This window comes from Sus scrofa, chromosome 3 (genome assembly GCF_000003025.6).
Source record: "Sus scrofa isolate TJ Tabasco breed Duroc chromosome 3, Sscrofa11.1, whole genome shotgun sequence".
Classification (NCBI taxonomy): domain Eukaryota; kingdom Metazoa; phylum Chordata; class Mammalia; order Artiodactyla; family Suidae; genus Sus; species Sus scrofa.
Window position 1 is genome coordinate 40163172 of NC_010445.4, and position 14843 is coordinate 40178014.

General features: G+C 62.6%; 2 protein-coding genes across 7 annotated transcripts; one reads left to right on the top strand and one right to left on the bottom strand.

The window, feature by feature from the left end:
* On the bottom strand, positions 1689-12442 carry LOC110259948 (vegetative cell wall protein gp1-like). Of its 5 annotated transcripts, none has more exons than XM_021086838.1 (4): positions 12314-12442; positions 10346-10417; positions 8956-9215; positions 1689-7075 (listed from the first exon to the last, which is right to left on the bottom strand). In XM_021086838.1, the coding sequence occupies exon 4, from the start codon at positions 3181-3183 to the stop codon at positions 2233-2235; it is 951 nt and encodes a 316-aa protein (XP_020942497.1). In that variant the 5' UTR covers positions 3184-7075; positions 8956-9215; positions 10346-10417; positions 12314-12442; the 3' UTR covers positions 1689-2232. The 5 variants fall into 5 exon arrangements, 4 of the variants coding, with proteins under 4 accessions (XP_020942497.1, XP_020942498.1, XP_020942496.1 ...); XM_021086839.1 differs by having other exon boundaries at positions 12310-12396; XM_021086837.1 differs by lacking the exons at positions 10346-10417; positions 12314-12442 and adding an exon at positions 9356-10294.
* IGFALS (insulin like growth factor binding protein acid labile subunit) lies at positions 10424-14618 on the top strand. Of its 2 annotated transcripts, none has more exons than XM_013987754.2 (2): positions 10424-10537; positions 12670-14618. In XM_013987754.2, exons 1-2 carry the CDS (start codon positions 10447-10449, stop codon positions 14472-14474), a joined length of 1896 nt encoding a protein of 631 aa, XP_013843208.1. In that variant the 5' UTR covers positions 10424-10446; the 3' UTR covers positions 14475-14618.

Consider the following 14843-nt stretch of genomic DNA (forward strand, 5'->3'; position numbering starts at 1 on the left):
TGTGGAACGTGGTCCCTGAGGCGCCAAGCTTTACGCACCTGTCCCTGCAAAGGCTGGCCTGTCCTGGGGACATGCCCAGGACCGGTGTGGGCAAAGGAGTGGACAGAGGGATGCTAGGACATCTGCTGTACTGGGGATGTGCTAGGTGCCCACCAGGCTGGCAGACGCAGCCGCTGGCCACGCGTCGCCCCTGCTGGAGGCCTGGCACTCTCAGCCCCTGCTCCTGCCTGAGAAGCGGGGCCTGTGCCAGGCCGCCCTGGGAAGCGCCTGTCCTGGTCTCGGTTTCTTGCCAGGTCTTGGCTCGGCCTGGACCCCGGGGGAGCTGGGTGGGCGCTGGCATCTCAGGCAGAGCCGTTGGGAGGTTGGCGTTGGGAGAATGAGGAGGGTGGGCACGGTGCATCACGAGGGCGAACCGGGGCCCCGAGCAGGAGGAGGAAGGGATGTGACTCGGGGCGCTGGAGGCAAGAAGGGCCGCGGGGAAGAGGGTGCTGGTCCCAGCCGGTGGCTTCCAGCGTGGGGGTGGTGGTGTCTGCTTGGCCTTGGTTGGTGGTGAGAGTGGCACCAGGACCCAGGGCCTGAGAGGCTCCGCTGGCCCAGCGGGTCCCCCAAATCCCTCCGCGTCTCATGGGCACGGCGATGCTCACCCAGATGCCCGCCTCTGTGTGGCTGAGGCTCGCTGCCGGCTCCGTAGGTGGCCCCCGCTCGTCCCGTCCCTCCTCGTCCAGACAGGTCTCGGCACAGCGCAGTCCTGGCCTGTCTCCTGGCTTTCTCAGCTCCCCGTCCAGGCTGAGGGTGTGTCCCTGTGCCGCGTCCTGCGTGGGTCTCAGCGCGTGTGCTGAAGTGGGACTCGTGCTGGTGCCGGGCCTGTGCTGTGTGGTGGAAGCGGGCGCTCGGAGACCTTTCACCTTAGGGGGGGTTTCACTGGTGTCTGCCCGGCTGCGGTGGTTGTGTGTATCCCTCACCTCCTAGGCTTCTCCCCTGCTTTCTGACCACGCTCTTTCTTCTTTTTTTTATAGGGTTGCACCTGCTGCATATGGAGGTTCCCAGGCTAGGAGTCCAATCAGAGGAGCTGCAGCTGCCGGCCTACGCCAGAGCCACAGCAACTCGGGATCCCAGCCACATCTGCGATCTGCACCACAGCTCATGGCAACGCCGGGTCCTTAACCCACTGAGCGAGGCCAGGGATTGAACCCGAGTCCTCATGGATGCTCGTTGGGTTCACTAGCCGCTGAGCCGCAGCGGGAGCTCCTTCTTCCTCACTGTCATCAGTCGCAGGCCGGGCTGCATACTCTGCGATTTCTTTGGTTCTCATTTTTTGCTGGCTTCACCCTCTGGCGTCTCGGTAAAGACATTCTGAACGTGGTTCACTGCCTTTTTTTAAAATTTTTTGCCTTCATGGTAAATGCTGGTGTGTCCTGTTTAACGATTCTTTCCCGCTCTGATGTCTTCCTATAATTTCATGCATTAGTTTTTTTCATTTTTCCACACTTGGGCTCACGGTTCGTATGATTGTGCTCATTGTGATAGTGTCCGGGAAACGGACACCTACTGTCCCCCCCACACTGCTGGCCATGCGAGGAGCGTCCGCGGTCCAGAGCTGCTTGGTGGCTCTACCTTCAGTCGGTACGTCTGGCCCCCCTTCCCGTTCCGACAGCTCTGGGATGGTTCCCTTCCAGGCAGGGCTGCTACTGGCCCTCATGGAGCGGGATCTGGTACTCTGCTCTTAGGTGTGAGGCCTGGGCTTTGGTGTCAGGACGGGGCTGGAGTGCTGACCCCTGGACGGGGCGGAGGAGTTGCGGTTTATGAACATGCGGCGGATTCATCGGCTTGGCTCTCTGGTCCCCGTCAAGACTGCCTTCGCCTCAGACTACCGTGAAGGATGGGGGTTCCCCGGGCCCCCAACACTTGGACGAACTGGCTGCAAGTTGAGGGGTTCTCCTGACCCTCACATCAAGTCACTCACTTGGTTGGTTCAGGATTCAGGGCAACGCTCCCTCAGGAGTTGAGTTTTCCTGTAAAGGCAACACGCCAGGAACAGCCAAGGAAGGTGGGCAGGGGCGGAGGGGAGGGGGCGCCTGCCCTGGAATATGGGGCCCCCTCCAGGAGCCCCGGCGTGGTGGTCTGGGGCGTCACCGCGTCGCCCCTGGGGCGCACCAGCCTCTCCCTGGACGGCCCGCCCTCTGGCCACAGGTGGGTCTTCTGGGGACGGCCCCTAGGGGGCGTCGCGAGAGCTCAGGTGTGGCCGGGGCTGCGGTAAATACTCGTGTGTCCCCCCCCGCCCCCCACCAAGTGGGGACAAGGTCTGATGGTCGCGGCTTTGTCCCCAGAGGTGCGTGCTTTGTTTCCTGCTGCTCTTGTCTCTGAATCACTCCCGGGTCTGGTGTGCGGGGACACTTGCTGAGCCTCCTGCGGGCCCCACTCCTGACCCCACGGGTGGGTTACCAGCATCTGAACGCTGACGGGGGGGGGGGTGGGGGGGCAGATACCGAGATGCGGTGGGGACGCGGGGGGCGCAGGCACAGCCCTGCCCCCGCCTGGAGCTGCTGTCTGTCCTGGTGGCGACGGTGGGACGCGCGGACTCCGCAGGTCAGACGAGGAGGCGGGGGCGCCAGGCGGGACGGAGGGGCGAGCCATGCAGACGCCCGGGGCGGTGGGTTGGGGGGAAGGAGGCCCGGTGCGGTCAGGACGTGTGGGGACTGGGGCGCCCCCTCTGAGCTGTGCAGAAGGGTGCGCACAGCCGACCTCAAGGCTACTGGCGAGGAGGCTGGGGCGGTGGCCTGAGCGGGAGGTGGCGGCAGCAGCATGTGGCCCCAGCTTGGGTCTGAGCCGTTGGGGCCGAGCACTGGGCAGGGAGGCAGCGAGGGCTCCGACCTGTGTGCTCGGGTTGGGGCGAGCCCTGGAGCCCGGAGGCTGGGCTGTCCCGCAGCAGTGAGGCGGGGACACCGGGGTGGCCCGACTGGAGGGAGTGTTGCCGGGAGGAAGGGCCTGAAGATGGGCGGTGGGCAAGGCGCTGCTGTGGCACCGGGCACGGCCTCCTGGGTATGTGTGGCAGCGCAGCGGCTCCCAGGGCCAAGATGTCCTGCCCCCGGGCCGGGCCCCTCTGATGCTCGGCTCCGGCCCATCTGGCCTGGGCAACGCTAAGGCCCGGAGCTGCCCCGCTTCTCGGGGCCTGCGGGAGCTCATGCGGGGCGGAGCCTGATGTTGCTTGTTTTAGGAACTAGTGACGCTGCCTTGAATGTTAGTGGGGCTCTCCCTTGGCTGCCTCGGCCACTGGTGGAAACGTGTTCTTGTGCCCGTTTCCCAACACGCCCGTACCCCGCCAGGGTCCCAGCCCGCGCCGACGTGCGGCCCTCTGCTCGCTGGCCTCGCAGCCTGGGCGCCGGCTTTCCCGGCCCCTGGGGGTCTCTCCTCCTCCTGCCTAACTCCCCACCCCCGCCCAGCCCCGTGGTGACCCTGCCGTCAGGCTCCCTGGGTTTCTTCCCCGCGCCCCTCTTCCTGGGAGGACTTGTAGGGTGTTTCTCAGCTGCTGTCACCTGTCTGCTGGCGGGAGGCTCCATCCCTCACCAAGCTGCGCTCCGGTCACTCCCTGGGACCCTCTGGCCCTGCCCCCGGGTGGTGGTCTTGCTTCCGGCAGCCAGAGCCCTGGGTCCTCGCTGTGTTCCTGCAGCCGCCTCCCCGCCCTGCACGAGTCCTGTGCAGGCCCGGGGAGGTTATTTCCCTACAGCTCAGCTCTCAGCAGTGACGGCCTGTTACCACTGAGACTCTTCGCTTTTTATTGAAGCTGAGATGAGATTCACCCAGCGTACAGTGAAACTCAGTGGCGTTTCGTGCACTCACAGTGCTGCGTGACCCCCGGCTCCTGCCGGCATCTGAAACTCCCATCCCTCATCTCTTCGCACAACCACAGGGGAAGAGGCTTTACCTGGACCGTCCACTTCTGGGGACACTAGTTCTACGTTGGGGCAGCAGCGAGGCCCGGGGAGTAAGTGGGTCTCAGTGGCTCTGGGAGCGCCGCGCAGGCGCTGCGGATCCAGAGAAAAAGGCAAGGCTGGTCCTGCTCCCATGCTGCCCCTGGGCATGTGTACCTGCTCCACTGTCCCTCGGAACCGTCAGCGCTCAGCAGAGGCCAGGACCACCTCTGCCCTGGGCTTCGAGCCCAGCTGGGGCCCTGGGGGGTGGTGGGGGGGTCCAGCCCATCAGGCCCTTGCTGCCTTCTCCATCCTTCCTCCCACTCTGCAGTTCAAGGAATTTTCTTTGTCAGCAAATGGTCTTAGGCCAGAAGCTTGACTTCTCCAGCTCTACAAGCACTAATTTTTCTTTCCTCTGATGTCTGTTTTAATAATCCTCTGTTGAAGAAAAGAATACCGCCCCGTCTAGTTTGAAAGGGGCCAAAGAACTAGATATTGAAAAGGAAGATAAGTACGCACAACTGGAGTATCTTTAAACGGTCCAGTCGATAACAGGGCATTCACGCAGCTGAACCTATTTATTTATTTGTTTTGCTTTTCAGGGCCGCGCCTGCAGCACATGGACGTTCCCAGGCCAGGGGTCTCCTAGGAGCTACAGCTGCCAGCCCACACCTGAGCTGAGTCTGCGACCTACACCACAGCTCACGGCAATGCCAGATCCTTAATCCACTGAACGAAGCCAGGGATCAAACCTGCGACTTCATGGTTCCTGGTCAGATTCATTTCCGCTGCACCACAACCGGAACTCCTCTCCTTGTTTTAATCTGAAGGATTCTACAAGTAACAGGTACATCTTCTTCATTCCATCATTCAATTTTCTTTTTTTTTGCCACGACAGGAACGCCTGAATCTATTTAAAAGACATCATCAGCATCGCCAGGTGCTCATGGAACATTCTACAGGATAGACAGGATCTTAGACCACAAAACAAAGCCCAACAATTTTTTTTGTCTTTTCTAGGGCTGCACCCACAGCATATGGAGGTTCCCAGGCTAGGGGTTGAATTGGAGCCACAGCTGTTGGCCTGCACCACAGCCACAGCAATGCAGGGTCTGAGCCGCATCTGCGACCTATGCCACAGCTCACGGCAACGCCAGATCCTTAACCCACTGAGCAAAGCCAGGGGTTGAACCCGCAACCTCATGGTTCCTCGTCGGGTTCGTTAACCACTGAGCCACGACGGGAACTCCCACAACAAATTTTTAAAGCTAGAACATACTGTGTATAATTTCAAGCTCCAGTGGAATTAGATATTTATAACAAAACGAAGTCTGGAAAACCCCAGACACTGGGAAGCAAGTTAACATGTAAAGAGTGTGCGTCACAAAGGTGACAATGAACACATAGCATCCCCACGTCTGGGCTGCAGCTGAGCAGTGCAGCTTATACGGTGCTTCTGTGTAAGAAGAAAGGCTCCAAGCAAACCCAGGGGCTCTACCTTAAACACTAAAGAGGAGCAGACAAAAGCAAAGGAAGCAGAAGCAAAGAAATGAGTGATGAGCAGGGAGATCAGTGAAATGGAAAACAGAAAAAAACCCTGACCAACAAGATGACACAAATGACCAAAATCACGACTGCGAGAGGAGACATCAGTATCCACCACAGAGGAAGAAGCAGGCCCTACCAAGGCCCGGGCACACCTCCAGGGAAGGTGAGATGAGCACACGCCTTCAGCTTCAACTAAAACGTCTTAGTTTCCGAGGCAAAAAGAAACCTTAGGTCCACACGGCTTCACAAATACATTCTCTCAGTAACACCCTTCACAAGCGGTTCCAGAAAATACAGGAGGGAACACGTCCCCACTCACTGTGTGAGGCTGGTGTGAGCCTGATCCCAAACGGAGAGCCAGCGACCGGTGTCCTTCATGAGCACAAAATCCCTCAAATGTCAGTACCACGAGCTCCCTTGTGGCGCAGCAGGTTAAGGACTGATCCTGCTGTGGCTCAGGTTCAATCCCTGGCCTGGGACCTTCCATAGGCGAGATTTATCACAGGAATACAAAGTTGGTTCAACATCTAAAAATCAATTAACAATAAACCATCAAATAAAGGACAAAACCCACACGATAATCTCAATGGATGCAGGAAAACATTTGACCCAACCCCACACCCAGGAGCTCCCTTGTGGTGCATCAGGTTAAGGATATGGTGTTGTGGCTGCCATGGCACGGGTTCAATCCTGGGCCTGGAAATGGATTCCACATGCTGTGGATGTGGCGAAAAAAATTTCCACACCCGTTTGTTATAAAAAATGTCAACAGGAGTTCCCGCTGTAGCTCAGTGGTGAATGAAACTGGCCAGCATCCATTATGACGCAAGTTCGATCCCTGGCCTCGCTTGGTGGGTTAAGGATCTGGTGTTGCTGTGAGCCGTGGTGTAGGCCAGCTGCTGTAGCTGATTTCGACCCCTAGCCTGGGAATCTCCATATGCCGTGGGTGCAGCCCTAAAAAGAACAACAACAAAAAAATCCAAGTGCAGCAGCTCAGGTCACTGCCAAGGTGAGGGGTGGATGGATTCCCAGCCCTGCTCAGTAGGTTAAAGGATCTGGCGTTGCCATGGTCGCGGTGTAGGTCACAGGCAGCTGTGGCTGGGATTCAATCCCTGGCCCCGAAACCTCCACATGCCCTGAGTGCAGCCACAACATTAAAAGAACATCTACTAATTTCCAAATGGCTGCTCTGTCAAATCATTCCGAACTCAGTTATTACAACACGAACGTAGCCCCTGGCCGTTCTGGAGGTCGAGGCTGACAGCAGCCTCCCTGCACTGCAGGGTCAGCAGAGCTGTTCCTTGGGGGGCTCTGGGGCCAAACTCTGTCCCCGGCCTTTCCCACTGCTGGAGGCTCCCCACCGCCCTCCCTTTGCAAAACTCAGCAACTAGGGGTCGCAGCCTCCCCTCCCTGCCTCATGCTGCCCTCCCCCCTTCCACTTTTAGGGACCCCTGTAATTACACGGAGACCCCCCGCAAAGTCCAGGTCACCCTCACCGTCTGGAGGTCGGCGGAGGAGCAGCCTCATTCCCCTTTGCCCTGCACCCTGACACAGGCACCACCGCGGGGACAGGAGAGGGCCATCTCTGGTCGGGAGCCTCCTCCTGCCTGCGACGGCAGCTGTGAAGACAAGCCCGCATCCTCAGCGCTGGGGAAGGAGTGTAGGCTCCCTGCTCTTGGCCCTTGGCAGTGGCCCACGGGGTGTGCAGGGAAGCTCGTGCAGACGAAAGGCGTCTCCACATGCATAGGGTCCCCGCTGGGTGGCAACGGGACTGATGGCCTCTTGGGAGCACTGAGGTGCAGTGGGTAAGGCTCTGGTGGTGCTGCAGCTCTGGCTTAGGTCACAACTAGGGCTCCGATCTGATCCCTGTGCGGCGGGGCGGCCAAAAAAGGGAAAAACCACGTCCTTATGCACAGACAGTGTGATCCTGTGTGTGGCCTAAGGAGTCAGATACACACACACCGGGAATTAAGAAGCTGAGCCGGAGAAATCTGTTGGGATTACACAGGCTAAAGCCAACCTGAAAACAAAATCACACCAGTTCCACTCACCACGACATCAAGACAAATAAAATACTCAGAAATCACTTTATCAAACCTACTGTAAGATTCATACGCTAAAAACTACCCCGTCCCCCATGCTAAGAGAGGAGTTCTGGTCGGGGCGCACTGGAAACGAATCCGACTAGGAACCATGGGGTTGTGGGTTTGATCTTGGCCTCCCTCAGTGGGTCGGGGATCCAGTGTTGCCATGAGCTGTGGTGTGGGTCACAGATGCAGCTTGGATCCTGTGTGGCTGTGGCTGTGGTGTAGGCTGGTGGCTACAGCTCTGATGCGACCCCTAGCCTGGGAACCTCCATATGCCACAGGGGTGGCCCTAAAAAAGACAAACCAACCAAAAAAAAAAAAAAAAAAAGCCAAGAGAAAGAAGATAGATGTACACGGAAAGACAGCTGCGTTTCCTTTTTCTTTTTATGGCCACACCCGAAGCACATGGAAGTTGCTGGGCCAGGGATTCAATCCCAGCCACAGCTGTGACCTACGCCTGCAGGGGGATCCACACCGCACCGCTGCAGCAACCCCGCAGTCAGATTCCTTTTTTTTTTTTTTTTTTTGGTCTCTTTAGGCTGCACCCACGGCACATTGGAGGTTCCCAGGCCAGTGGTCAAATCAGAGCTGCAGCTGCCAGCCTACACCACAGCCACAGCCACGTGGGATCCGAGCCGCATCTGCGACCTACACCACAGCTCACGGCAATGCCGGATCCTTAACCCATTGAGCGAGGCTGGGGATCAAACCTGTGTCCTCATGGATACTAGTTGGGTTTTTTACCATTGAACCACAACAGGAACTCCTTCAGTCAGATTCTTAACCCACTGAGCCACAGTGGGAACTCTGATAATCTGTGTCTCCCATGGAGCAGGTCTTTGTGACCTGGGTTAGAGAAAGAGTCAGGAGACACCACGCTGAAATCATGTGCCATGTAGGAAAAAACGGATCAAGTGGACCTCATAAAATCAACTTCTGTACTTCGAAAGACATTTTTTTAGGAAAAGAGATAAACCACAAACAAATATCTGCAAATATTATCTCTGATAACCCATAACCTATAAAGTCCACCACCCATAATATACACTTAGAACTCAGTGAGACACCTCAATTAAAAAGGGGCAAAAGTCTGGAGCAGACCCTTCCCCCAAGAGGACCTAAGACCTGCAATAAGCACGTGGGAAAATGCCCAGTATCCACAGAAACACAGCACAGCTTAAAACATCCAACCAGAACCCTGACCACACCAGATCGTGGCGACGCGGAACTGGGATTCTCAGTTTGTGAAACGATACAATCATTTTAGAAAACGGTCTTTTAAAAATTAGACAGAGGCTCTGGGAGCCAGCAAGCCCCCGCCTGAGAATCCGCCCTAGAGGAGCGAAGCCCACGTCCCCCCAACCGTCCAGGGCAACGGTGCTCCCTGTGGACAGCCCCAAACGGAAGCTCACCAGGTGTCCGTCAGCGGACGTGGCGAGGCCAGCAGATGGGATGGCAGCGGCGTCACCAGCAGGGACACGGATGTGCTGAGCGAGTGCGCCACAGGCACGAGCCCTGAAGACATGCTGGGCGAGGCAGGTGGGGTCCGCAAGGCCCCCCGTCGGCTGCCGACGTTCTGCAGGTGGCTGGTGCGGGCGGCTGCACGCGTTACCGAGGGTCGGGTGGAACAGCATCAAAAGCAACAACCATCGACAGGGAAAACACACAAACCCTGAAACAGACGTGCAAGATCCTAACATGGAAAGCTACAAAGACGCCCCTAGAGACCCCTGCGCCCCGTCCACAGATGGACACTCAAGCTGCAACACAGTCAAAGTCGGATGGGTGTCTGCGCCCACCGCACACACGGACCTGCACGGGGCCCCGCGTCCAGGAAGCTCTCGGAGGAGGATCCGCTCTGCCTCCAAGGCCCAGGAGGTGCCCAGAAAGGAGCAGGCCGCAGTGGGCCCTGCCAACAGCCAAGGTGGTGCCGAGGGGCGCAGGGGAAGGGAAAGCCCAGGGAGGCAACCGTGCCCCTGCTCGCTCCGAGGAGGCATCTGCACGCGTGGGTGGCCCGCAGGTGCCCCAGAGGGCAGGGCTCTAACGCCTTCACCAGGTGGCTTAGGAGGCCGTACTCAAGTGTGTGGCTGTGGCGTGGCCGGCAGCTGCAGCTCCGATTCGACCCCTTGCCTGGGAACGTCCATGGGCCGCGGGTGTGGCCCTAAAAAGACAAAAACCAACCAAACAAAACCACCACCCCAAGTCCCACGGACGGCAGCCAAATTGACGATGAGCCGGAGACTGACACGCACCTGCCAGGACGGTCCCCTGGCCAAGGAGCCAGTGTCCCCAGAGCCATCACTTGTGCTGAGAAGGGGACAATGACTGTCACTGTCACCCCCTTTGGAGCTGAGCACAGACCGGGCACCCGGGTGGTCCCAGGAGGGTGTGACCCCTAACTACCCGGGGGCCTGCCCTCCCAGGACCCTCACGTGCACACGCGGCCCTGGGTGGCAGGGCATTTGGACAGAAAGCGGGGAGAGACGACGGCGACGCGGCCCGAGGGCGCCCAGACCCCGCGCTTCCGTGGACATGTGTCCAGGCTCCTTAAGGGAATCTCAGGCGCCCCGTGCAGAGGCCAGCGCGGCTGCGGAGGGTCAGGGGCCAGGACTCTGCCAGACTCGGGAAAGGTTTCGAAACCCAGAGCGCGCCTGGGCTCTTACAGGCGGCTTCCAGCCCTAAACCCTCAAACGCGAGAAGGCGGCCTGTGAACCACCCCTCCAGTCCATGTGCGCCTGGCCCGCGGGGCCACCTGGGAGCTCTGCTGAGTCTGCGCTTTCTGCAGTGGAGACGTGTGTTTACCGTGTAAATGGCTGGGTGTGGACTTTCTCCTGGTGGATCTATAATTTCTCAGAAGAGAAGCTGAGAAACGACCTGGAAAGAAATCAAAGCTCAATAGAGGGATGAGGACCAAGCTGGGCCCCTCGGCGCGGCTGCAGGGGCGCTGGGGAGGGGGCGCACCGAGGCCCCCACCTCCTCCCTCTGCCTCCCCAGGTGAGGTCCGAGGGGCCCGACCCCGCAACAGGCCTTGTCCTCCCTAACTCGGGTCCACCTTTTCAACCCCTTCCAGACCCTCTGAGAGCAGGCCCAGTGCCCGGGGCGGGTGGAGGGCTGGGCAGGCCCCTCGAGCGGCAGGGCGGGCAGCCGGAGGGCGCCTCCTCCTGCAGGTCGGGAAGGGCTCTGACCTGCAGGCCCGGGGCCGTGGCCACGCCCCTTCCCCCGTCTGACCCCAGGCCGCACGGGCACCTGTCCCAGGGCCTGGGCAGGGTGGGTGGCTGTGCCCCACAAGCGCCCAGGAGGACAGCGTGGGGCCTGCTGCTGGTGGCGGCTGAGCTCAGGGCCGCTGGACCTGGCCCCCGAGGCCAGGCCGTGCCCCGCTCTCTTCCCGGGAGTACTCTGCGGGGACAGCAAACATGAGGTGGCTGGGCCCTGCCAAGCATTCCTAGAAGAGGCTGGGGGAGGGGCAGCCGCCAGACACCAGCTGACCCCGAGGTCACAGGAGAAGCCAAGACTGGGCCAGGCCCCTGGGCGCTGGGACAAGAACCCCACCCCGGCAGGCAGTTAGGAAACAGGAGGAGGGGGAGGCCAGCACGCCGGAGAGGGGGCAGAGGCTTAACTCCCACGTGGCCGGGTGCCGGGCGGGGAGACCCCCAAGCTGCCCGAGGGGCCCCCGCCCACACGCGGGAGGCCGGCTGGCCGTGCCCCAGCTCCTCGCGGGCTGCTCTGAAGGAGACCCCCGCCCGCCCGGCCTGCAGCCCAGTGCTGCCCCGCCCAGCCCCGCAGGGGGACGGAAGAGGGGCCTGGAGGAGGGGCCGGGAGGAGGGGGACAGGCCCCTTGCGGCCCCTCCATCTGCACCAGGCCCACCTCGCCCCCCTAAGGCGCTGCAGGGTGGATGCCGCCCCCCGCCCGTGCCCTGCCGTCCCCACCGTGCGCCCTCGGTGCCGAGGCTGGCGGCCCGGCAGGAGGGGGTTAAGCGCACTGGGGCCAGCAGGGCCGGGCTGACCGGTAAGGAGGGTGCTGGCCGCCGGCGGCGGCGGTGGGGAAATCCAGAGGGCAGGAGCGGCCGGCCCAGCAGACGCGCCCATTCGCCGCCCGCCTGTGGCCCGCTCTGCACGAGGGATGGCCCTGAGGAAAGGTGAGGCCCCGCGGGCCAGCACCCGCTCCTGGAGGGCTGGCCCCGTGCCCGAGCCCCTGGGGCAGGGGCTGCCCCCTGGGAGGGCGCAGCTCAGGGCAGGCCGGGGGCTGTGGGAGACCACAGGCGGGGAGGGGGTGGGGGGGGCGTGATGGTTGGCAGTGGCAGGGGGCCCGGCCGAGCCCAGCCCCGAGAAGCTCCTGGCCTCCCCTACCTCCTCCCCCAGCCCAGGACCCAGGCTAGCAGTGCAGGCGGGGGAGGCCTCACCCCAGACCCTCCACTGGGCCATGGCCTGTGCTCCCAGCCACCCCGGAGGCCAGGCCCCCGCCACCCGGGTTATCCCGCCTCCGGCGGGGTGAGGCCCCCACCCCAGGACCTCGAGCTCTTGGGGGGGCAGGGAGGAGCCGGTGCAGTGGGCAACCTGGTGCCCAGCGGAGGTCTGGGGGGTGTTGCCGGGGAGCCTGGCATCCTTTGTCCTGGGACGCTATGCGGTCTCGGGTCCCCCGCTGCCCGGAGGCCTGTGCCCTGTTCCTTCCCCAGCCACGGCACTGGGCCAAGTCCCCGGGTGTGGACCGCACCCCGGTCTGGCGTCGGGGGCACTGTCCAGACCCTCGGGGCAGCAGGTGCACATACCCACCGAGGCCTGCTCTGGAACATTCTCGCGCTCACGCCTTCCTCCAGGCCCGCTGGCAGCCTAGGCTGGCTTGAGGGTCCATCGTGAGGATGCAGACGAGTCCATGGCCTAATCGCCAGGTCCCCAGCCCTGTTTTTCTGGAACAGGCGTCACCGCTCCGTGGGTCCTGCGGGTGGAAAGGGCAGCCAGGTTTGGACCGGAGGACGTGCCAATCGTCCTGCCTGTCTCCTGTTGCCCGTCTACGTGGGGGACCAGTGCCTCCCTCCAGCCCAGTCAGCAGTGCCCGGTCCTGGCCGTGGGCTGCTTCCCGGTCTCCTGGGCCCCGTCAGGGCCGCCTCCCCAAGCCCCTCTCCCCACAGGAGGCCGCGCCCTGGCGGCGCTGCTGGTCTCCTGGGCGGCGCTGGGCCCCTGCACCCTGGCAGGCACGGAGCCCGGGGCGCCATCGGACGCCGAGGGCCTGCCGTGCCCGGCTGCCTGCTCCTGCGGCCACGACGACTACACGGACGAGCTCAGCGTCTTCTGCAGCTCCCGGAACCTCACGCAGCTGCCCGACGGCATCCCAGACGCCGCCAGGGCCCTGTGGCTGGACAGCAACAACTTCTCCTCCGTCCCCGCGGGGGCTTTCCGCAACCTCTCCAGCCTGGGCTTCCTCAACCTGCAGGGCAGCGGCCTGGCCAGCCTGGAGCCGCAGGCGCTGCTGGGCCTGCAGAACCTGTACCACCTGCACCTCGAACGGAACCAGCTGCGCAGCCTGGCGGCCCACACCTTCCTGCACACGCCGGGCCTGGCCTCACTCGGCCTCCACAACAACCTGCTCAGCCGGGTGGAGGAGGGCCTCTTCCAGGGCCTGACCAACCTCTGGGACCTCAACCTGGGCTGGAACAGCCTGGCCGTGCTGCCTGACACTGCGTTCCATGGCCTGGCCAACCTGCGGGAGCTGGTGCTGGCCGGCAACAAGCTGACCTACCTGCAGCCCGCGCTCTTCTGCGGCCTGGGCGAGCTGCGCGAGCTGGACCTGAGCAGGAACGCCCTGCGGAGCGTCAAGGCCAACGTCTTCGTCAAGCTGCCCAAGCTCCAGAAGCTGTACCTGGACCACAACCTGCTGGCCGCCGTGGCCCCGGGCGCCTTCCTGGGCATGAAGGCCCTGCGCTGGCTGGACCTGTCCCACAACCGCGTGGGGGGCCTCCTGGAGGACACGTTCCCCGGCCTGCTGGGCCTGCATGTCCTGCGCCTGGCGCACAATGCCCTCGCCAGCCTGCGGCCCCGCACCTTCAAGGACCTGCACTTCCTGGAGGAGCTGCAGCTCGGCCACAACCGCCTCCGGCAGCTGCCCGAGAAGGCCTTCGAGGGCCTGGGCCAGCTGGAGGTGCTCGCGCTCAATGACAACCAGATCCAGGAGATCAAGGCAGGCGCCTTCCTGGGCCTCTTCAACGTGGCCGTCATGAACTTGTCTGGCAACTGCCTGCGGAACCTGCCGGAGCAGGTCTTCCGGGGCCTGGGCAAGCTGCACAGCCTGCACCTGGAGCACAGCTGCCTGGGCCGCGTCGGCCTGCACACCTTCGCCGGCCTGTCGGGGCTGCGCCGGCTTTTCCTCAAGGACAATGGCCTCGAGGCCATCGACGAGCAGAGCCTGTGGGGGCTGGCGGAGCTCCTGGAGCTGGACCTCACCGCCAACCGGCTCACGCACCTGCCCGGCCGGCTCTTCCAGGGGCTCGGCAAGCTGGAGTACCTGCTCCTCTCCCGCAACCGGCTGTCGGCGCTGCCGGCGGACGCGCTGGGGCCCCTGCAGCGCACCTTCTGGCTGGACGTCTCGCACAACCGCCTGCAGGCGCTGCCCGAGGCCGTGCTGGCGCCGCTGGGGCAGCTGCGCTACCTCAGCCTCAGGAACAACTCGCTGCGGACCTTTGTGCCGCAGCCCCTGGGCCTGGAGCGCCTGTGGCTTGAGGGCAACCCCTGGGACTGCGGCTGCCCCCTCCGGGCCCTGAGGGCCCTCGCCCTGCAGCACCCGGCCGTCGTGCCCCGCTTCGTGCGGGCTGTGGCGGAGGGGGACGACGACCGGCAGCCGCCTGCCTACGCCTACAACAACATCACCTGCGCCAGCCCCCCGGCTGTGTCTGGCCTGGACCTGCGCGACCTCAGCGAGGCCCACTTTGCCCACTGCTGACCCGCGTGCTCAGGAGACCTGCTGGGTCCCGCCCCCAGCGGACCCCGGCCTGGGGCCGGACCCGGGCCCTGTGGTGTGGCCCCCAGCCGGGTCCCAGAGGGCCAGCCCTCCCCACCCGTCCCCGATTAAAAGCAACCTGATGAACGCCGAGTGCGCACAGTGGGGGCACAGCGCTGGCCTGGGCACGCGGTCCCGCTCGCCGCGCTCACCCCCAGCTCTGGCTGCCGCGGCCCCGCACGGCCGTCCCCATCCCTCCCTGTTGGTGCCCACTCTCCGCAGTCCACCCACCCCAGCTCCCAGCCCCCAGCCGAGGCACGGCAGGCACTCACTCAGGTCCTCGAGGAGGCTGGTCCCGGCAGGTCGGTGCAC

Excerpts from the sequence above, each read along its gene's own strand:
- IGFALS (XM_013987754.2), top strand. The coding sequence starts at position 10,447 with ATGAGGACCAAGCTGGGCCCCTCGGCGCGGCTGCAGGGGCGCTGGGGA. Across the intron at positions 10,538-12,669 it reads TCCTCCCTCTGCCTCCCCAG|GAGGCCGCGCCCTGGCGGCG; the intron begins GTGAGGTCCGAG and ends CTCTCCCCACAG.
- LOC110259948 (XM_021086838.1), bottom strand. The coding sequence starts at position 3,183 with ATGAGCTCCCGCAGGCCCCGAGAAGCGGGGCAGCTCCGGGCCTTAGCG.